The 23,165-nt window shown below is 48.7% G+C and overlaps 1 protein-coding gene across 2 annotated transcripts in view; it reads right to left on the bottom strand.

Moving 5' to 3' along the window:
* KIF9 (kinesin family member 9) overlaps positions 1 to 23,165 on the bottom strand; it is a gene marked incomplete at its 3' end in the record, with an annotated part of 46,680 nt that overhangs the window by 10,920 nt on the left and 12,595 nt on the right. The window contains exons 6-17 of one of the 2 annotated variants that reach the window (XM_082847267.1): positions 18,494 to 18,577; positions 18,291 to 18,383; positions 17,376 to 17,523; positions 16,228 to 16,292; positions 14,124 to 14,201; positions 8,700 to 8,768; positions 7,757 to 7,861; positions 6,116 to 6,171; positions 5,245 to 5,335; positions 4,625 to 4,758; positions 2,871 to 3,062; positions 1,585 to 1,799 (exon numbers count right to left, since the gene is read on the bottom strand). In XM_082847267.1, the coding sequence (XP_082703393.1) occupies positions 1,585 to 1,799; positions 2,871 to 3,062; positions 4,625 to 4,758; positions 5,245 to 5,335; positions 6,116 to 6,171; positions 7,757 to 7,861; positions 8,700 to 8,768; positions 14,124 to 14,201; positions 16,228 to 16,292; positions 17,376 to 17,523; positions 18,291 to 18,383; positions 18,494 to 18,577 (1,330 nt within the window). The remainder of the gene's footprint in view (positions 1 to 1,584; positions 1,800 to 2,870; positions 3,063 to 4,624; positions 4,759 to 5,244; positions 5,336 to 6,115; positions 6,172 to 7,756; positions 7,862 to 8,699; positions 8,769 to 14,123; positions 14,202 to 16,227; positions 16,293 to 17,375; positions 17,524 to 18,290; positions 18,384 to 18,493; positions 18,578 to 23,165) is intronic. The other variant, XM_082847268.1, reaches the window with a different exon arrangement.

Genomic DNA, 23,165 nt, shown 5'->3' with positions numbered 1-23,165 from the left:
AGTTTAAATATTTTAACATATTGTTTATTTCTTCTTCAACCCATCCTTTAAAAATGTCCATTTTCAGGTATATTGAGGAGTAAGTGATATATCAGCATATATATTATTTAAAATATGTAAATATATAATAAGGGGTTGCATATTCAAAGGAGGTGTGGGGGGACTTCCCTGGTGGCACAGTGGTTAAGACTCCACGTTCCCAATGCAGGGGACCCGGGTTCCATCCCTGGTCAGGGAACTAGATCCCAAATGCGTGCTGCAACTAAGAGTTCGCATGCCACAACTAAGGAGCCCTGGAGCTGCAACTAAGGAGCCCACCTGCCACAGCTAAAAACTGGTGTGGCCAAATAAATAAATATTAAAAAAAAAAAAAAGTGTAGGTAGAAGGCACAAAGAAGTGCTTGTTCGTCCTGCAAGGCCTTCACTCTAGAGGTTCTGGGTGGGGGCATGTCTGGAGCCATCATCACCCACCTTCCCCTCTGGAACAGTGTGTTAACGCTTGGTCCATAGGGTATGAGCAAAGTAGCCCCAAGAATTTGGAAATAAAGTTGCCCTCTGAGAAATAAGCGAGTAAAATGCAACCTCTGTGAGTGAGATGATCCCCCTGACCTGCAGAAAACCAAGTGCCACCTGGAGATGCCCAGGTGATCAGTGAGATCATTCAAGAAGGCTGGCCTAGCATAGGGTTGTGATTTAGCAAGGGAAAGCCCAATAACCGGTGGTGTGCCCTGCCTGTGAACAAGAGTGTGGCCTCTGAACCACCAGCCTTAGTGTTGGGATGGTTACTCATTAAAATGCAGGTTCTGGGCCCTGCTCCAGATTTCCTGAGTCAGAGCCACTGATTGCAGCCTAGGAATCTGTACTTGACCAGCCCTTCCAAATGAGTCCTCTGCTTACTCAAGCTTGAGGGTTCTTGGTGCCCATTGAAGGTATGGGCAGTGTCTGCCACTGGGACAAGGGCACCAGGTCAGGGTAACCGGGTGAGCACTCTCCCCACTCCCCACACAGGGGTCCCTGCTCGTTGAGCCTGAGGGCTTCCCACACCACCTGCCTTAAGAGACAAGACTTTGCTAGGCCAGTTTGTTGCGGGGTTGGCATGAGGAATGGTCTTAGTGACAGTGAATCACTTGGCCCCTGGTATCCACATTCTCATTCCCTCCTCAGCTTCTCATGTCTTGACCAGCACCCCTACCCCAATCAGACCACTGTGGTCAGTGAGGAGACAACACCAGGACCCATGGACCTTGTGGCGGTCGCCAGCCACCCATCTCCCTGGGGAAGTGTCTACAAGACCAACATTCTGTCCCTCCATGGGCAGAAGCACATATCAGATGGAAGGTCCAGCACTTAGATCTGAGATAATGCAAGAAAGGGGACGTGCAGGCAGAAGCTAGCTGACAGGGAAGGACTCTGTGGTTCCCCAGGGCTGACTAGAGCCAAGTGATGACCCAGGGATGAAGCCTGCACCCCAACATCCCCTGCTGGCCCCCTTCCAACTCAGTCCTCCAGTGCCCAAGGCTGCCCCATCCCGAGCAGGATGACTCAGATCCCACTGTCCCCCAACTATCTTCCCATCACCTTTACCTTGCTTCTCTCGTAGTGACTTGTGGAAATTTAGTGCCTCCTTGGTCATGTCGATCTCCCGCTTGATGGCATTGATGCGCTGTGTGGTCTCGCTGGCCCTTTTCCTCCGCTCGTTCAAAATGGATTTGTTTTCTTTGAAGATGCGGTTGATCTCACTACCCCGTTCGTTCTTAAAGTCCTCAAAGGCCACAGGCTTGGCGGGTGGGGTGCTGGGCCTGAAGATGGAGGGGAAGGAGGAGGGAGAAATGGTGCAGCTGTCTTGGAGCCACCAGGCACTTCACCTTTCTTCCCTGGGGCTTCCGTAAGCAGGTCAGAATTCCTGGGCACCACCTACCCCAGATGGGAGCTAAACTGTGTAGGAATCATTCTCTCGTCTCTGTTTTACTGAGCACACAAGGGCACGTGACTATTGCAGAAAATGAGGAAAGTAAGGAAAAGTTACACCAAAAAACCCCCCAAATACCACTCATTACCTATTGGCAACCACACTTTGGTGTATCTCCTTCATTTCTTTGATAACTGTTTTAATATTTGGAGTCATGCAATATGTATAATTTTACATCTTACTTTTTTCACAGAAGCATTCTTTCATGCTATTAAAAACTCTTTGAGAACTCTAGTTAATAAGATATAAGATGAAGTGTTACTATGGTAACATTAATGGTAGAATCAAGAGGGTGTTCACTATACAATTCTTCCAACTTCTCTGAATGTTTGGAAGTGTTCACAGGCTGGGGAAAAATTCTTCATGTACATCTTTGTACATTTCAAGGGCAGAGAAAATGATTCACTTAGTGCCCTTTCCCTAATGTCAACTATTGAAGGTGTTACCAAAATTTTTTTCTTTTGCTTTTTAAATTAATGACACAATCTTTTTGTATAAATCTTTGTCTACATCTCTAATTACTTCCTCGGGATAGATTCCTAAAAACTCAATCACTGACTCACCACAGAGAGGAACTGGGTGGCTGGAGGAATGGTCTCATACCTGAGAATTTTGTATCTTTTGAATATATTACTTATTCAAAATATGCAAATTTAATTATTCAAATAATTGCTATTTGGAGGGTCTAAAATGATTCCGTGTATAATTGTGTATCTTGGATGACTCCTGAGGTTGAACCATTTTGCACGTGTATAAGCCATCATATTTCTTCTTTTTTGGACTGTGCTCCTAGTCTTTGCCTATTACCCCCATTTTATTTCTCTTCTATCTGCAGGTGCTCTTTCCTTGTCATATGCTGATTTTGTATGATCTGGTGCAGGAGTTACTGTTAGATGGTCACCTGGGTGGGCGTAATTCCTCCTTTGGGGATTCCGAGGCAAGGGGCTCAATACTGGAGGTCTCCCGGTCCTGCAGAAGCATGTCTTTGACATCTCCATCCTTGGAGGATGGGGTCAACTGGGTCTTGGAGGTGGAAGCATCCAACTCCTTGCCACTCACAGGGCTGCTGGCACCCTCCTTTCTTGCCAAGGAGCTGGAAGGAGAAGGCAGGGAGACCCAAGGCTCAGTGTCTCTGATGCTGAGGGGAGTAATCTTGCTCAGCACTCATACACCAGAAGCCCCAGCCCACTCAGCTCCTATCTTGAACATAAACCCAGGCCAAAGGGCAAAGAGTACAACCCTAAGCCATGCAGATGGGGAGGAAGAGGAGAGAATTTCTCTCCCTTTTGTCAGAACAAGAAGTCCTCCTTCCAGCAGTCTCAGCAGGAGACACCTGGGAAAAATGGGCAGTCTCCAGTTTGGAAGCATATGGACATTTGGGGTGGGCCACAGGCTCTAAGGAGCATCATGGCTGCTGAGGTATTAGTCACACAGGCATCCCTGGGAAGGAGTAGCAGAGCCCCCACCCAGGGTGCGTCTGTCTGCAGACCAACAGTAAAGAGAGACACGTCTGACCCGCTGCTCTGATCAGTCCCCGACTTGCTCTCCCACCTCTGTCAGTGCCCACACCAGCTCCCCGGAAAGTAGCCATCCTCCCTCTCCAACTGATGGCACCCGGGGTCCTCCCTCCCAGAGAGGTACATGTGAGCAGGACTGAACTAAAGAGAGGATATACATGGCTCCTTCCACTGTTTCCTTCTCTTTTCTTCTTCTTGCAACAGGTGTGGCTTGGGGGAACCAAGCCTCGATCCATTTGTTACTGCACTAATTACCCAACGGCAGAACAGAGAGGGTGGGGGTGTGACCTCCCTTCCTGAAGAGGCAGGAGGAGGCCAGGGCATCCTCCTACCCGACTCCAATACTGCATGTGACAGTTTTCTACAATCAGCTCTGGCCCGTGTCCTTTTACAAGTGATAATGGTAACAACATATTTGTATTGAGGTCTTCCAGGGACAGGAATTGCATTTACTCACTTATCCTCAAAACCACCCCGGTGACTGATGCTATTATTGTTATAATACCCATTTTAGGGATGAGGAAACAGAGGCAGAGAGGCTCTTACACCTCACTGGGGTGACCCCCGTGGGTGAAAGAACTACTGAGCAGGGAGGTGAGCCCAGGCATTACCTCCAGAACGTGTGCTTTGTCCACCACGACACAGCAGTTCCCAGGGAGGCTGGTTCATTAAGGGAACCTTGACACCCTGCATCTACAAATGAGTCTTGCCTGAAAGGTGAGCTGGAGTTTTTAGGTGATGTGCGTGCCAATTAGCCGGGTCACAGAAGGAACCTGGTGGTGGGAGCTGGGTTTCCACATGAAGTACCGGAGGGCGAGTGCCAGCCTGGCTTCTCACTTCCACTCTACCACACCTTAGCAATGTGACCTTGGAATGAATTCCCCTCTCTGAGCCTTGGTTTCCTCATTAGTTAAAATGGAGACATGAACTCCCACCTCGTGGAACTGCTGTGAGGATGACAGGTGACCAGCCCCAGCCTGGGCCCCACAGATGCTGCTAGTATTGGCAGGAGAGGTCTCCATTGTGACTACCCCATAACTAAGATACCGAGGGAAGGGAGGGACAGCTCATGTCCTCCCTTTCACCAGCCAAGGAGGGCCAGGTGCTGATCAGCTGGAGCAGCAGGAAGGTCACTCACCCGAGCTGCTCTTTGAACGTCTTCTTGGACTTGGATTTCTTCCCGGGTCTGGTAGAGAAAGGGGCGACTCCGAGTCCGAAGCCTTGTCCGTCAGGCTCGCCCACTAGGTGGCCGTCATCATCCACGAGCCCTGCCTGGACAGAGGCCAGTTGCAGGTCTATGGTTAGATTAAGGGTTCAGGCTCCCTGGGGAACCAGGTGTATATGGACCAAAGGTGGACATGTTCATCCCACACACCGAGATGTGGCTCCTGCTGATGTCACTTCAGGCTGTCCCCAGCAGAGCTGTCTTTGACCACCCCACCCAATGTCCACTTCCTACATCAACTCCTCTCATGGTCTGGTGTCTCATTCCATACGCTGAGGCTCTTGGGGCCCGTTTCCAACCTAACTCTGGGAATTGGTCTTGTTTACTACTAGCCACATCTCCATTTTATGGAGAACATTTTGAACTCATATGCGGTTTACTCCTGCCTGGGTCACCCCATGCTCATGCTGGTGTTACCTTTATCTGTCGCAACCCTAGATCTGCTTTAATGAAAGACACTCACTGTCTCTGGAAAGATCTGGGGATGGAAAAATCTGATGTGAGTCTTGTCGGCAAGAGGCAATTGTGCTTACCTTCTGGACAGCAGAGATGGCTTCGAAGTCATTCTTGTCTATGAGGGTGTACTTCCTGCGCAAAGTGGATTCCACTTCCTGTTCCTGTTGGCTTGGGAGAGAGAGTGAAAGAACCCATCACAGCTGGGGCCATGCTGAACCCACTGGGCAAGCACCAACTACTGGAGTTAGAAGTTGTTTGTGTGTGGCCCCTGCGGCAGAGCCACATCCTCATCATGAACCAGATCAGACCAAAAACGCTCATTCCCCTGCTCTCCACTCCCCAGTGTGTGTACCCACTGTCCAGCCCCCAAATCTGCAGGGGCCATCTTATGTGCCAAGCACAACTGCTCTAAGATGACCTTTAACAAGGACTGTAAGCCTACCTCGGCACCATGCTTCCCCACCTGTCTGTCTCTAACAGGCCCTTCAAAATCACATACCCAGCTTCTGTGATACCATCCAGCATCAGGCAGTCAGGCTACAGGTATGTCTGTACCCAAATAAACCACAAATCCCTCCTGAGGTGGGGAGGCGGGTGTGGGGAGTATCAAAGTGTCCTGCTCCGGCCATCTTCAGGGCTGGCACTCCACAAGGACCTCCTGTCCAATTAATAAACTCAGGAAACCAGGGACCGCCTCGTCTCTGAGTAGCCCTTGAATGGAGGGTTGTCCTCCCCACTTCCCCCAGGGGAAGGGCAGGGCAGGAGGATATAAGAGCTCAGGGGCAGAGGCTGTCGGGGACACCCAGGGCCTGCCATACCCAGAGACCTCAGATCTGGCTCCTCACACACCAGAGAGAAGGCAGTGCACTTGGAGACCGGCATCCATACCATGGGAAATGAAAATGGCAACCTGACGTAGCAGTGGGGTGGATGGGGTGGGCCCCTTACCTCAGAACCACCCGGAACTGGTTGAACACCTCCTGGATCTGTCTGAGGTTGATTATCTGGAGGGAAGAGAACAAGGCAGAGGTTAGACCAAGGGCACCACGGGACCAAGGCTTTGTCTGTGTTAGTAGAGAAACCAGGACCCCTTGGCTAACCCGTGGACCATCTGTCTCAAGAATGGGACATCTGGGACTTCCCTGGTAGCACAGCGGTTAAGAATCCGCCTGCCAATGCAGGGGACACGGGTTTGATCCCTGGTCTGGGAAGATCCCACAGGCCACAGAGCAACTAGGCCTGTGCGCCACAACTACTGAGCCTGCACTCTAGAGCCTGCGAGCCACAACTATTGAAGCCCATGTGCCACAACTACTGAGCCTGCACTCTAGAGCCTGCGAGCCACAACTGCTGAAGCCCACGCGCCTAGAGCCCGTGCTCCTCAACAAGAGAAGCCACCGCAATGAGAAGCCCGCACACCATGACGAAGAGTAGCCCCCGCTCACTGCAACTCGAGAGAGCCTGTGCGCAGTGACAAAGACCCAACGCAGTGAAAAGTTAAAAAAAAAAAAAAAAAGAATTGGACATCTGCCAGTACCCTCTCAGGAAAGTGGCAGGCCAGCCCTCCTCAAGAACAGAGAAACACCTGATTAGTAGTTTTAAAACTATTTACCGCGACTATAATAATCACCTTTTCTGAGTGAAGACCTCTATAAAATTAAAATGACTCTAGTTCTTGAGAATACTAAGAAAACATTTAAATACAATTTATTGTCCTCAGCTCTCTCCTGCTTCCAAAAGGTTCCATTACGAACCTTTCTGTGTGGGCACAGACACACTCACCTGTGGCTGGAGGAAGGCCATCAGCCTCCCTCTTGGGCCTATAGCCCACCAGCATTACCCGCGACGCCTTGGTCAGTCTGGGGCTGCCCTTACTAGGAAGACCAGAGCAGCCTGCCTCTCAGTTGTCCCAGGCTTGCCTCTGGCAGCTGCTCACAGTAACAGGTCGGGCGAGGTTCTGCCCATGAGCTCCCTGATGAGAGGTCTGCCAGCCTGTGTTATAAAAACAATGCATCTCTCCCTGTGTGGCTGCTGTCTCCTCCTCCTTGGCCCACTCCAGCATGGGCCCTGGGGGGTCTGCCTTGTAGACAACCAGCATGATCATCATCCCTTAATGCCCTCACTCTGCCTGGCACAGTGAAGCCCCTGAGGTGCTGCATCTCAGTTCATCCCAGCTCGGTTTCCCTCCCCACCACACCGTACAGGTGAGGCCACCAGAGTACACAAGCTTGAGCATTTTCCTGAGGCCACTCAGCAAGGAGATAGCTGAGCTGAGATTCGATCCAGGGTAGCCTAGCTCCAGGGTCCACACTTGTGCCCCCAGCGATGGACCACCTCCTGTGTATTCAAGGCTGTTTAAGGCTGTCAGCCACTCTGTGGGTCACCCACAGCCCTGCAACCCTAAACATGGATGCCAAGGCCCTGAGGTGGGCTAAAGGGCCCTGAGGCCAGGAGTCCAGCACCACCTACCCTACACCCCCTGTACCCTCTCAGTGTGAGGTTCCAAGGCTAGTACAGCACGCATCGGGGTGTGGCCAGGAGATGGAGGCCCGGGCCAGCTGGACACGGTGGTCCTGAGGGGCTCCTTACATCAATCTCGTCCAGCGTTCCCTCCAGGTACCTCCGCACCTGGGAGTTGATCTCGGCAATTTGAATTTCATCCATGGGGTCATAGTTAACAAGGGTACGGTTGGCCTTGGAGGAGGAAAAGGAACATGTTGTTAAGCTCCAAGCACCCAAGCCCAAGCGGGGTGGCAGGGACCATTCTGAGAACCATAGTGGGGAGGTTGGGCACAGACCCTGGCTGCCCAAGCCAGCTCCATTCCCTTCATCACCACGTCCTGGCAAGGAGGGCCTGACTCACAGGCCAGGTGTTCAGGTCATCAAGGGACAACCAGGTAGGGCGGGGAAGGAAAGGCTGCCCAACAGGGGGCCTGCTACTCCAAACAAGGGGATTCTGCTGACTGAGTCTCAGCAGACTCTGTTGGATGAGGGCCACAGGAGGGAGGGGGCAGCCTCTGCCTTGAGGCTCCTCTGGACCATGAGCATTAGCTCAGACAGGCTACTGGAGGACTCCTGCCCCCACCCCCTACCTTCATGGCTCCCTGCTGCTATCCCCACCCGACCATCCAGCCTTGGTCAGGGGCCACCTCTCCTGACCTTGACCCATCATGCTGTCTGCCCCTGTACCCCTGCCAGGCCTCTGGCCCCTGCCCCTCATCCCCCCACCTACTGCCTGACCATCTGACACCCCTGTCCACATCTTCTTGTTTGTCCAGTGTCCCTGCCTACCAGACATTTCTGGTCCCCCAGCACTTCTGCCCCACCCCGGAGTCTCTCTACTCGGCCCCTGACGCATCTGGCCCCCTGTCCACCCAGTCCCTCTGCCCACCGAACTGGCTCTGCTCATCCAGCATCCCTGCCCTGACCCTTTGCCCCCTCCCAACCTAGCCCTTCTGCCCACCTGGTACCCTGACCCTAGTCCCTCTAGCATTCTGGCAACCATGCCCCACCACCACCTCTAGCCCCTTACCAGGCTGTCATGGATAGCTAGTTCCTGCTTGAGCAGTGCCAGCTCCTTCTCCAGGTTCTTGACCATTCGCTGCCAGGGAAACATATTGTGGGGTGGGGGTGGGGTGAGGGGGAAAGCAGGGAGGACGGTCAGAGAAGCCACCCTGCCTCTTCCATATCAAGCCTATAATTCCCCACCCGTGCCTGGACATCCTGGCTCTTCCAGGTAATCCATGGGGCATGATCTCAGCATCCGGATGATTCCCTCCCCACTCCCCAACTGGGTAACTTTAGGGTTTGAGGGGGTCTCAGCAGTCCTCTGGCCTCTGCCTCTTACTGCAGAGGAGACTGAGAACAGAGTGAGCACAGGCACCCCTAGGGCCACCTCAAACCCTGACTCCCAGGAGCTCCAGTCCAACAGGGTAATGGCCCTCTCAGTGCAGCCCATGCCTCCAGGATGCATTGACCCTCATCCTTCCCAACCACTACACAAAGCATTACCATTCCCCACTGATAATCAGGTGTGCCACCTCCAATTTATTGCTGCTACAAAAAATGCTGCAAAACATCTTTGCACTTACATCTTTGTGTACGAGAACACAGTGATGTATGAGCTCTATGTGATCTGTCCCATTACTTCTTTCCTCCTCTTTCCCTCCTGCTCACTCCATTCCCACCAAATGGGCACATTCCTGCCTCTGCATTGTCTGTCCCCTCTGCCTGGGACACTCTTCTCGCAGGTATTTCCATGGCTCACCTCCCTCAAGTCTTTGTTCAAAAGCTTCTAAATTAGGCGCATCTATATCACCTCATGTAAAACTGCAATCCCCTCCCCACCCTCACACCACTCTTTTTTAAAATCTTGCTCTACTTTTCTTTCATAGAACATACCCTAGAGCAGTGTTGTCTAATAGAACTTGCTGTAATGATGAAAATGTTCTGTGTTTGTGCTGCAAGCCACATAAAGCTATTGAACACTTAAAATGTGACTGGTGGGACCAAGGAAGTGAAATTTTAATTTTATTTAATTTTACTGATTTCAGGGGACTTCCCTGGTGGTCCAGTGGTTAAGACTCCGCACTTCCACTGCAGTGGGCACGAGTTCGATCCCTGGTTGGGGAATTAGGATCCCGCATGCCGTGTAGCACAGCCAAAAAACAAATTTTTTTTTTACTGATTTCAGTAGCCACATGTGAGTAGTGGCTATTGTATTGGACAGTGAAGCTCTACAACTTACCTATTTTGGTTTTAAGAAAAATTATATATATTTAAGGTGTACAACATGATGTTTTTGGTTTTTTTTTGCGGTACGCGGGCCTCTCACTGTTGTGGCCTCTCCCGTTGCAGAGCACAGGCTCTGGATGTGCAGGCTCAGCGGCCATGGCTCACGGGCCCAGCCGCTTCACGGCATGTGGGATCTTCCCGGACCGGGGCCCGAACCCGTGTCCCCTGCATCGGCAGGTGGACTCTCAACCATTGCGCCACCAGGGAAGCCCCAACATGATGTTTTGATATACGTGTACACAGTGAAATGATTACTACAGTCAAGCTAATTAACATATCCACTAGTTACCATTTTTTGTGTGTGTGGTATGAGCATCTGAGATCTACTTTCATAGCAAATTTTCAGTACACAATACACTACTATTAATTATAGTCACCATGCTGTACATTAGGTCCCCAGAACTAATTCATCTTAGAACTAAAAATATGTACCCTTTGACCAACATCTCCCCATTTTTCAGCCTGCCCCTACCCCACTCCTGGTAATCACTGCTCTACTTTCTGCTTCTACGAATTTGACTTTGTTAGGTTCCACATATAAATGAGATCATGCAGTATTTTTCTTTCTGTGTCTGGCTTATTTCACTTAGCATAATGTCCTCTAGGTTCATCCATGTTGTCTTAAATAAGCAAATCTAGAAATGACTGATTTCTTATGTTTAGTATATCTATCTCTCCCACCCCCGGCAGACTGTCAGCTCTTCAAAGACAGAGATTTGTGTTTCTGTTGGTACACTGATACGTCCCAAGTGCTTCAAAAAGTGCCTGGCACATAGTAAGTACTCCAGAAATTTTAGCTGAGTGAATAAATGATACATTTCTAGAAGCAGAATTGCTTAGTCATTTTACATTTGATAGATACTGTCCTAGTGTTTTTCATATAAGAAGCAGAAGGGACTTCATGCTGAGAACCTTCACTGTGAACAACAGGGTTTCCTTTAGTTGTCAAAAAATGGCCACTGGAGGGAGCCCCTGATAGCTGGTTCTCAGCACTGGTGACCAAAGCTGTGATCAGTCTGTAGCAAGGGGTCCTGGTGTCCTGGTGGCTCAGTGGCAAATCAGGGCACAAAGCCTGAACTCAACACACATGACCAGCGTCCAGATTCTGACTCTGCCCCTCTGGGCATCCTCAAGATGGTCCTTCAGGTGGACTCCCTGTGAGGTGAACGGGAGAGGACTGGTGGCCGGCCCCTACTCATCTCCATCCCCTCCTCTCAGCTGAGGGATCTCAGCTCTAGAAAATGCACTATGCCCAGCTAGGAAAAGTCAGGCTGAGCTGCTGGGGACCTCCAGCTGGATGACTCTGTCCAGTGTGGCATGAGGAGCCAAGTTAGACCTCTGGGCCAATCCGGTGATGGTGGAAATGAGCCATCTGCTCCCATGGGTCACCAGCCTCTATGCTGCACCCTGAGAGTATGGAAGCCACTTCTCCTACTGCCTGTCAGGCTTAGTGGCCTCTAACTTGCCCTCTTCTACTGACTGGAAAGAAGCTGCTTGGAAATAGGGCTGAAGCAGAAGACTCCACAGAATAGGGTCTGACAGCACCTCCTGGCTGACCAACTCCCTTATAAGAAACAGGGGCATTTTCTGGATGGAAAAAAAAAATGCCTCAGAGACAGCACAAACCCATGTAAGTTCCTTGCTGGTTAGGTGTTTCCATCATAAATGTAATGAGGATCATTCAGAGAGTTCTGCTTAAGTCCACGCCAGGCTGTGAGCAGCTATCAGCCTAAGAAGTTTCCCTATTTTGACCCCACGGCAGCGTGCAGGTGTGCTTCCTCTTGGCAGAGTAGGGTACCCCAAGTCTCTCTGCTGTCTGTTTATGCCCATGGCTCACAACCCTTACACCACCTCACAGAATCACAGAATGACATAGTGGGAGGGTTGCTGGAAGTCATCAGTCCAACCTCCTAGTTCACAGATGAATATCCTGAGGCTCAGAGCCTGAGCAACTCACCACAGAGAGCTGGTAGCAGAGGTGGATCAGGAACTCAATCTCCCACCTTCCAGCCAGCCCCACCCACCAAGGAAACGTTACAGAAGCTATTCCACCCCCTTGAAAACAGGTATCAGTACTGAAGGTGGTGCTGGAAACAACCTGGGAATACTGGCTACAGTCTAGGAAAGGCAACAACCAAAATAATTTTCCAGGTCTCTCTCGAAAACTCATACATATAAAGGAAAATGTTTATCATAAAGATTATAAACACATTTGCATTTGGTGACATGGCAACTTGGCTGTCCAGGAACAACAGTGCAGATTTCAGAATAGGAATTACATTAAAATGAAAGTCCTCGCTGCCAGGTGCAACGCCCACTCAGCCAGGTTCACAGGTGGTAATGTGGTAGTCCTAAGCTAAGAGAGCACCAAATAAGAAAATAAGAAAAATAAATAAGAAAAGCATAAAAAATAATGCCATGAAACCTTGGGAAGACCACCCTAAAATCTGACTTTAACAGCATGCCACCATATTGGCTTCAGGTGTTTTTGTTTTTGTTTTTTTAAGAAATAAAACATTTCAGATAAATGTGAAGCCCCTGGCTACCCCACTCCAAATCCATTCCCCACCCTGACATCCAGAAGGAACCTCTGCTCAGTTTGGTCTTTTCACTCCCATACATTTTTTCTTTGTACACACATCTATCCACTAATGATTATCAGCATTGCTTTCTATGTTCTTATACTTGGTATAAACGAGAGATGCCACCATTCAATCCCCAAGTTGTTTTCTCACTAGAGATTATCCATGCTCACAGCTCACTCACTCCCTCCCTGTGCAACCTACTTAGCTACTCTTCTGTTAAAGGCTATTCATCATGTTCCTAACTTTTCACCATTACAACAAGCAGTGCAGCACCATCTTCTATAAGTCTCTTTATGTGCATATGTGAGAATGCTGCTAGACTATATACCTAGAAGTGATACTGCTGGTCTGCAGAAGTGACTATAGTGCTAGCTAACATTTCCTGAGCATTTACTCCATGACAGCACTGTGCTAAAAGATTCCTACCCATTATCTTGTTCTTCACATCTCTTTGAGAGTGAACTCTGTTACTCCTGCCTTAGAAAGAATAAGTATCTCGCTGAGGTTATACAGCTGACGAAGGAAAGAGCAGGCTGCTGAACCAGGATAGCCCAACGCAGGGGCCAGCGCTCTTAACTACTGTGCCCGTCATTCTCCAAGTGTGGTCCCAGAATAGCAGCAGCAGCAGCACCGGGGACACTCATGAGAAACTTGAATCCTCAGCCCCCACCGCAGACCGATGGAAGCAGGAACTCTGGGAACGGGTGCAGTGACCTGTGGTTCAATGAGACCGCAGGGTGATTCTGATACCCACTCAAGTTTTGAGAACCACTGCTCTAAGCTCTACTTCCTCCTCAACCTCCAAACCATGGGTTAGATCCACAGAGCCCCCGGACTGTTATTTTCCTTCAGGATTTAGAATCTAGAAAGTTTAGCTGGTTTGTCATGGGTTTAGGGCATGTATATGCTCCTGTCTCCAGTAACTACGATTGCATAAGCACCTTAAAGGAAAACCAAATTATTGGTAAATGTGTTTTTACTTTACTAGATGGTGCCAAAATGCTCTCCAAAGTGGCTGTCCATTACACTTAGACCAAAAGTAAATAAGCATTGCTGTTTCTGCACATATTCACCATTGTTTCTACATTGTCAGAAAATTTCTAATTTTTGCTAGTCTGAGGGTGGAATTCCACTAAGGTTTTAACTTGCATTTCCCTGGCTAATGGTGAGGCTGATCATTCTTCTGATTGGTCAGCTGTTTGCTGAGAGGGATCGCTCAGGCTGGGAAGAAAGAGGTTCTGTAGTGACCTAACCAGATGAGTCTGAGAGATGGTCTACACTGATTTAGCTCAGAAACAATTAGCTCTAAGGACTCTCATGCAGAAGCCCAGGGGCACTCAGAGGCCTTGAAGCCCCACATATGAATTGGGTGGGGGGCCTGACCTAGCCCTTTCACCTTTGCGGCAGCCCCCAAGGGACTCTAAACACTGGCCTATCCCAGAGCAGAAAGGGACTGACCCAGGATCACATGCGTATCTTTGGTCAAGGCAGGAAGGGAAGCCAGGCTCTTGTGACCCAGGCAGCAAACCCATACACCTTCCCCACAGCAAGATACCTGCCTACAAGCCCCTTAGTACCTCAGCGTCATACTTTTCGTTGATGGCAGGCTCAGTGGTGACCAGCTTCATCCTGCTGGCAAACCGCAGTGAAGACAGCTGAAAAACAGATCAGACAGACCTCTATGTTCTTGGTCAATTACTTGTGAGTAGAGATATGTGCAAAACAGGTTAAAGGATTCCACTAGAAAACAAGTCTCCCTGCAGAGAGGAATGCTCCATGGGCCCATGGAGTGACGTCTGGGGGTCCTGCCCGAGTCCCTCTGGGGGCACAGCCAGCCAGGGGTAATTATGGCTGGGGGCCCATGGGGTGGCCACAGAAGCGGGCACTTGGGAAACAGCCCCACTGTGCTGATGTTCCATGAGGAGTGGAGGGCTACGCCCTGGCAGTCAGGAGCAGCCAGTGGCACATGAGCTGCCAGTGAGCCCTGACATCCCAGCCTCATACTGTGCTGGGCTGACTCGGAGCCCTGAAACAGGGAAGCCAACTTGGAGGGGGGATGGGTAACCCAGAAGTAGCCTGAGGAAGGCCTGAAAGGGCTCTTCCATTGGACAGTCTTGCCTAGTAGTTAAGAGATCTGCCACCAAACAACTGACTGCACAACCTCAGACAGGTCTTGTAACTTCTCTGTAAAGTTGGGAAGACCTGCCTCATAGGGTCACTGGGAGACTTAGTGCTGAGGTATGTAATGTGCTCTGGACAGAACTGGCTCACAGAGAGCCCTCAGGAAGAGACCCCTGTCATTTTAGTTGGAGTTGCTTCTGTGTGAGGGTGAAATCAGACTCTCCTGCTGTAAGCACAGCAGCAAGTGTGGCCACGACTCCCTCATACACACATGCGTGGTCAATGCATTAAGCAACACGAATCATGATAGGAACAGTTTTAAAGTTTTAAAGCATTTGGAGAAGAGAATCATGAGCTTCTGCACCCCCAATATGCCTTTGTCCCAACCCCCGATACTCTTCCAGCAGCTCCTTAGGGCTCCTGTGGGCTCAGTCCTAATCAGAGATCCCAGGTGGTGTGGGCACAAGCCTCGGGGGACAGCAGGTACCAGGAGAGCTGCTTCCTGTGTGACCATCTCAGGGGTGGGGATAAGGGGAGAAAGGGTCTTCCACAGTCTTGGAGGACGTATTTCTTAACCAGGCAGCCAGGAGGCCCAGTATTCATGACTCCTCTTGGGGTTCACTCATGCTTTGTTATGCTGTGAGACCAGTAGGTGCCTGAAGCCTTCCTCTGGGGATGCTGTCTGCACATCAGCTGGAGGTCCCCTCCCTGGCCTCCCAAGTCCCAGGGCACTGGGTATGTGGCCGGAGAACTCCCCCTGGAAGCTGGGATGGTCCCTAATGCACCAAGCTGGGAGGCCCTGCAGAAGCATCTTGCCCTGCAATGTCCCTGGAAATGACCTGTTTCACCTAGTGGATTCTCCAGATGACTGAAGCTTGCCCCAAACATCCACATTTGACCAAAATGTCTAGGGAGAGATTTCCAAACCTATCTTATTTAGGATGGGTAGGGAGGAGAGGCGGGGAGCCCCAGCCTGGGTGCCTAGCTATGTGGACTCACCTGTGTCACTGGCTCACTTCGTATTCCTGCCTCTGGTTCTCATAAGCTTCTTACCTCCCCGGGCCACCTGTTTCCTGCTGCTGGATTAATCTCCCCGAGTCACAACTCTGGCCACAGCCCTCTCCTACTAAAACCCTGTGACAGTCCCTGCCACCTGGAGTAGAATAGCCAAGGCCTCAGCGTGGCCGCCAGGGCCCATCCAGCCGCTGCACCTTCTTCTTCTTCCTCTCCTTCCCGAGCTCCTCGCTGCAGCGGCAAAATACTCCTGGCATGGGCCAGAAAACACAGTCCTTGCCCCACAAAGCTGGCTCTCAGCCTTCTCTTCTCACATAGGCCCCCACACTGAGCTTGCCACCTGCCTTGCCTCTTCCTTGACATGGCTTCTGCCCCTTGGTACTTGGTATTTGGATCCTGGCTGGGCCCCCTTCAGCAATTTTGGCTCAGACTCATCCCTGGATCCCTCCACCCTTGACCATGTCTATAGCTACTGTGTCAGTTTACCCAGCCCTGGCATGCATGAGGAGGGATTCCATCCCGGTTGCACTGGCTGTCTTTACATACCGTCTCTTCTAACTGGGAGGCTTCTCCGTAGATGTTTGTCACAAGGATCATATTGCAATTTCCCCCTGCAGAAAGCAGGACACAGAAGGGCCATGAACCATGTGGGTTTTCTGCCAAGAGATTCCTTTGAGGGTGGGAGGTGGCGGGGGTGGGAGGGCTCTGAACATTTGTGTCCCTTCAAAATTCATATATTGAAGTCCTAACCCTCAATGTGATGGTATTTGGAGGTGGTGCCTGCAGGAAGTAATTAAGTACATGAGGTCATGAGGGTGGAGCCCCATGATGGGATTAGTGCCCTTGTAAGAAAGGAAAAAGAGACCAGAGCCCTGTCTCCCTTTCTGATCTCTTTCTTTTCTTTCTCTCTCTCTCTCTTTGCCATGTGAAGACACAACAAGAAAGTGGCCATCTACAGGCCAGGAAGAGAGTTTTCACCAGGAGCCATTCCTGCCAGACCTTGACCTGGGACTTCCAGGTTCCAGGACTGTGAGAAATAGGTGTCTGTTGTTTAAGGCACCCAGTCCGTGATAGCTGCCTGAGACAGGGTCAGAGAGGACACATTCAAGCATGCATGAGGCTGGGAGGCAAGGGGAAGAAGAAGAGAAGCAGGAGAGGCTGTCAAATGTACCTAAAAGAGAAGCTGGGGGAAAAGCAGAGGAGAGAAGACCTGGAGTAGGGCAGAGGCCTCTAGGCCAGGGCTTTGCTTATGGCGGGGTTGGGGGGGAGCACTCAGTTAATAATCACACACCAACCACTGTGCCATTGGGCCCAATGCAAAAGCCTGGGAACACAAGGATGACAAGACACAGCCCCAGCTCCTCAGTCAGGGAAGGGAAGACGTCACCGGAGAAGCCCTCCACCTTGGTCTTCAGGGTGATGAAGGATTCTGCCAGCTGGTTCAGGGATGAGGGGAAATGAGAAGGTACTTCCGGTAGAGGCAAAAGCTTAAGCAAAGGTTCTGAGGAGTGAAGAGAATGACATGGGGGACATGAGAGGTCACTGTGCTTGATTCTGCCTTTCCAGGTGTGCGTGAGGTCACTGTGAAAAGGCTGCAGGTAAGTCCATGCCACCAGGAGGGAGCAATTCCATTATCACCAGTAACAGATATGCCAGGCCTGTCCGTCCCCACTGTGCACCAACCATACCCTCACCTAAGGAATCCTTCAGGGCGTGGGTGAGCTTGCACTGCCGGAAGGGGATGTGGTCTCGCTTCTGGTCCCCGAGGGCAATGATGGCCTGCTCCAGGAATGACAGCGACTTGTTGATGTAGGTGGCTTCCTTCAGGACTCGGCCCTCAGACTACAAACCAAAGGTCAGTTCCTCATCAGACCAAGTGGAGAGGCTGCCCCACAAAGAACACTGCAGGTCTGTGGCCAGGCCAGAGCCTCCTTCCCAGAACCAGGTCTTCTCTCCCTGTCATGGGATTGTATTGTATCCGCCTTGGGCTAATGGGAACACTCACAGGAACACTCGTGCAAATATTCTTATGAATGAATGCTCATGTGAATATGAATACTTATGTGAATATTTATATGAATACTCTCTTAAGAGTCACACTATTATGAATACACATGGGAATATTTGTGCAGATACTTGAGCAAATAATCCTGGGAATATACATTCATTCAATACACAGATACAAACATTCATACGAACGCAGGTAGGAATGCTCATCTGAATGCTCTTGTGAATACTTACGTTAATACGCTCACATGAATATTTATGTGAGATGAAAAATTCATGCAAATATTCATTGTGTGAACACTCACACTGATACATAGAGAGACGCTAATATGAGCATGGAGCATTGACTGAGCACTGACTGAGTGCCAGGTACTTTGCTAAGAATTTAGGAGCCATCATCTCATTTAATGTTTACAAAAATCCTGCCAGGTAGAAACTGCCTCTCTGTTTCACCTCTGCTAGTTCTGTCCCTCCAGCTCCACTGCGCCTAGCTCGGGATGGTGCTCACGAATGCCCAATGAGGGACGGCCCAGGTGCACAGAAACTAAGCCGGAAACAGAGCTGTGGCTTCTTGAGGAAGAACTTCCTGCTCCCCCACTTACCCTAGACTTCCCCAGCCTCTCCGAGCCTGCTAGATCCACCAAGTTAATTTTGGAAGTGATGTACTTTGCGTCTGATAAGGTCCGCGAATGGGCCTATGAAACACCCAAAAAGAGGTTAAACTGTCACAGGGAGAAGGTTCTTACTGAGCAGGCCCCATGGGAATCGACCGCCCCTCTCGGCTCTTCAAAGAGCTTGCACTTACCTCCACGTAGATTGTGAAAATGCAGTGTGACCTAGATGAGTTCTTGTTCATTGTGTGGGAGGCTATAATCCTGTTGGTCTCTCCCTGAAGAAGACGGAAAACACAGACAACGTTTTGAAATATAAAATAACACGGCATTTGGATCATTTTTCAATTATGCAGAAATGATATTTATATCACTGCAATCAGCCAGGCCTCCCAGGGAAATCTCATTTATAAACTAGGAGAATAGAAGACAAATTGGAGTCCAGACCTATACTTTCACTCACTGCTAGAGATGTGTGAATTTGTATAATAGCTTTCTTTCCTTTTTTTTTGGCCACGCCATGCAGCTTGCGGGATCTTAGTTCCCCGACCAGGGACTGAACCCGCGCCCTTGTGAGTGAAAGCTCCAAGTCCTCACCACTGGACCACCAGGGAATTCCCTGTATAATAGCTTTCTGAAAAGCAAAGCAGCAATAAGAATTAAGAGCCTTAGGGGCTTCCCTGGTGGCGCAGTTGTTGAGAGTCCGCCTGCCGATGCAGGGGACACGGGTTCGGGCCCCGGTCCGGGAAGATCCTACGTGCCGCGGAGCAGCTGGGCCCGTGAGCCACGGCCGCTGAGCCTGCGCGTCTGGAGCCTGTGCTCCGCAGCAGGAGAGGCCACAACAGTGAGAGGCCCGCATACCGTAAAAGAATTAAAAGCCTTAAAAATGTTCATGAATATTGAATCATAACCAACCTACATATCCAACAATTAGGGAATGGTCTAGCTGTACAATGGAATGTTATGCAGCCAGGAGAATGCTGACAAATAGTTTGTTGTTGTTGTTGTTTTTAATAAATTTATTTATTTATTTATTTTCAGCTGTGTTGGGTTTTCGTTGCTGCACACAGGCTTTCTCTAGCTGTGGTGAGTGGGGGCTACTCTTCTTTGTGGTGTGCAGACTTCTCATTGCGGTGGCTTCTCTTGTTGCGGAACATGGGCCCTAGGGGAAGTGGGCTTCAGTAGTTGTGGCTCGCAGGCTCTAGAGCGCAGGCTCAGTAGTTGTGGTGCACGGGCTTAGTTGCTCCACGGCATGTGGGATCTTCCTGGACCAGGGATCAAACCCGTGTCCCCTGCCTTCGCAGGCAGATTCTTAAACACTGCGCCACCAGGGGAGCCCTCTTCAAAAATTTAAAAATAGAATTACCATATGATCCAGCAATCCCACTTCAGAGTATTTATAAAATAAATCACGGGGATGTAATGTACAGCATGGTGACTATTAATAATACTGTACTGCATATTTGAAAGGTTGAAAGTTGCAAAGAGAGTAGATCTTAGAAGTTCTCATCACACAGAAAAAATGTGTAACTATATACGGTGATGGATGTTAACTAGAGTTACTATGGTGATCATTTTGCAATATATACAAATATTGAATTATTATGTTGTACACCTGAAACTAATATAATGTTACAAGCCAATTATACCTCAATTTAAAAAAATGCCTGATCCCATCTGATTCTCATAACAATGTTTTGGGGTAGGTTTAAAAACAGTGTCTCCACTTTTATAGATTAGCAAACTGCAGCTTGAAGAGATTAATGATTTGCTCGACATTAAGGCTTCATAGATTGAAAGAAACCTGAATTTGAGCCCAAGTCCCCAATTCTAAGTTCTACACCTTTTGCACTGTATTACAGCCCAAAACATCAAGGGGGCCTTCCAGGAATACAATGGACTAAATATTCAGAAAACTTCCTACTGCAAAACACCTAAAGATGATAGAATATTTAAAAATTCCTTTTGAATGCATGGCTGAGACTGCAAGAAAGTAAGGCCAGTACCCAGGGCCAGACACAAAGCAGGAGCAGGAATCCAGGAACTGCAAGCTAGAACCAATGCTCTTATTGCCCTGAGGCACCTGCAGACGGATGTGCTGTAAGATAGCCCTTGCTGGATTTCTTGGTGATTCTGTGAGCAATGAAATTGACATGTTATAAAGATAGAGAATACCTCCTTTTGCTCCCAAAGCCATTTGCTCTTCACATTCTGAGGGTGGTAGACCCAGAGCCACTTGTATCTTCCCTCACCTCCCTACACTCCCATCCCCCCACCCAAGCCATCTGTTACATTCAAAGGGTGATAAGATCTTTCTCCTTCAGAACCAAAAGCTTAACTTCCAGGTAGAGACCTTGCCCTCCTTTCCTAAGAGAGGATTTACTTACATTTCAAAAAAAAAGCACATGCTCTCTCATCCTCCCTTTCTGTCTCTAGCTGCACGCCCCCCACCTCTGCCCCATCCCTCGCGCTTCAATCTCTATCCTAACAGAGGGGAAGAGGAGTAAATGTACCAGCTCCTATATAAGCTCTGAGATTCATAACTTTGGAATTCCTCTCCAATAGTACAGACACCCTCTCCCCTCTGTAGGGCTTCCCTGGTGGTGCAGGGGTTAGGAATCCGCCTGCCAATGCAGGGAACACGGGTTCGAGCCCTGGTCCAGGAAGATCCCACATGCTGCCAAGCAACTAAGCCCGTGCACCACAACTACTGACCCTGAGCTCTAGAGCCCGCGAGTCACAACTACTGAGCCCGCGTGCCACAACTACTGAAGCCTGCGTGCCTACAGCCCCTGCTCCACAACAAGAGAAGCCACTGCAATGAGAAGCCTGCACACCGCAACGAACAGTAGCCCCCGCTCGCTGCAACTAGAGAAATCCTGCGCACAGCAACGAAGACCCAACTCAGCCAAAAATAAATAAATAAAATAAATTAAAAAAAATCTTTTTAAATCTGATTTAAAGAGACCCTGTATTGGTAATGTTCCCTAGGCTCCTGAAAGAAAAAACTATTCTCTAAAGTAATATAGTCTCAACCCAAGCCTCAAAAAAGAACCACTGATAAAGGGCCAAGGGAGTAGAGCTTATAATCAAATTACAAAATATACTTGTTATGGTAAGGTAACATTTTATTTTGATTCATAGAACGTTTGGAAGAAATATACAGGGAGGTCCTCTCTACCTTCTACTCAGCCTCTCCCTATGATTAACATCTTGTAAAACAGTAGTACAATGTCAAAACCAAGAAATTGACACTGGTATAATCCACAGAGCTTATTCAGACTTCACCAGTTATACAACTTATTTGTGTAAGCTATACAACTTATACAACTTATTGGTATGTCTGTATGTGTGTGCATTAACTAACTATGCAAGTTGTTATTTCTAGGAAAAACGAGAGAGAAAATATAAATATGAACGAATATATAACTTCCAAACTAGTAAAGAGGGAAACAAATATAATAAAAAAATATCCAATGAAAAAGAAGGCAAAACAGTTAAGAAAAATAAATGGGAAAAAGAACACACAGTCAAACGACAGATTTAAACCCCAATATTTCAGAAACTACGTTAAGTGCAAATGGAATGAAATGCTTCAGTTAAAAGATAAAGACTGGGGCTTCCCTGGTGGCACAGTGGTTGAGAGTCCGCCTGCCGATACAGGGGACACAGGTTCGTGCCCCCGTCTGGGAAGATCCCACATGCCGCAGAGCGGCTGGGCCCGTGAGCCGTGGCTGCTGAGCCTGCGCGTCCGGAGCCTGTGCTCCGCAATGGGAGAGGCCACAACAGTGAGAGGCCCGCGTACCGCAAAAAAAAAAAAAAAAAAAAAAAAAAGATAAAGACTGTCAGAGTACATTTTTAAAAATCCTCTCATATGCTCTTTACACGAAAAGCCAAAACAAGAAATTTATACACATTCAACTAACCTAAACGTAAGAATTTTTGTTCATCAAATAACACATCAAGAGAAAAAAAAAGTCACAGGAAATAGAAAACATTGTAATACACACAACTGAAAAAAGAACTAGTTTTCAGAATATATGAAGAATTTATACAAACAAATAAGAGAGAAAAAAAGACATCTGTAAAGAAAATAAACAAAAGACATGAACAGGGAAATCCAAATGGTCAATAAACACAAAGTAAGGTCCTTAATCTCACTGGTAATCAGGTAAATGTAAACCAGTGAGTGGGACCACAGTGGGAAACACTATACACCAGCCAGATTGGTCAAGATTTTAGGGTCAGAATAATGGGAATTCTGATAACGTGTTGTGGGAGTATACCATTATGGAAAATAGTTGGTATCATTTAAGAAAGCTTAAGACACACTCTGTATGACTCAGCAATTACAGTTCTTGATTTTACCTAGAGAAATTCATGCTTATGTGCCCCAGATATACATACAAGAATGTTGCTAGTTCTTGTTCCTAGTGGCCATGTCTGAAATACACCCAATCTAGGAAAACCCAACTGTCCACCAGAAGTAGAATGGATAACTAAATTGCAGTATATTCACACAATGTAATATGATGAAAGTGAAAAATATACAGTAACATCAGATGAATTACACATAAAAAGTAGATAAAAGGTAAAAGAAATAAGACAGAATTCATCCTACATGATTCCTTGTATATAAATTTCCAAAATAGTAACTTATGCTGCTTGAGAATACATAGGTAGGATGCTCCAGGTGGTAAAGCTATAAACAAGACCAAGGAAATGATTACCATACAAGTCAGGAGAGTGCTTACTTCTAAGGGTATGAATAAATAATTATTCATGATTAAAAAAACTCTTGGGCTTCCCTGGTGGCGCAGTGGTTGAGAGTCCGCCTGCCGATGCAGGGGACACGGGTTCGTGCCC

Source organism: Leucopleurus acutus (assembly GCF_964270905.1).
Source record: "Leucopleurus acutus genome assembly, chromosome: 10".
Classification (NCBI taxonomy): domain Eukaryota; kingdom Metazoa; phylum Chordata; class Mammalia; order Artiodactyla; family Delphinidae; genus Leucopleurus; species Leucopleurus acutus.
Note: the sequence above shows the minus strand (reverse complement) of the source record. Positions and strands in the feature narration are given on the sequence as shown.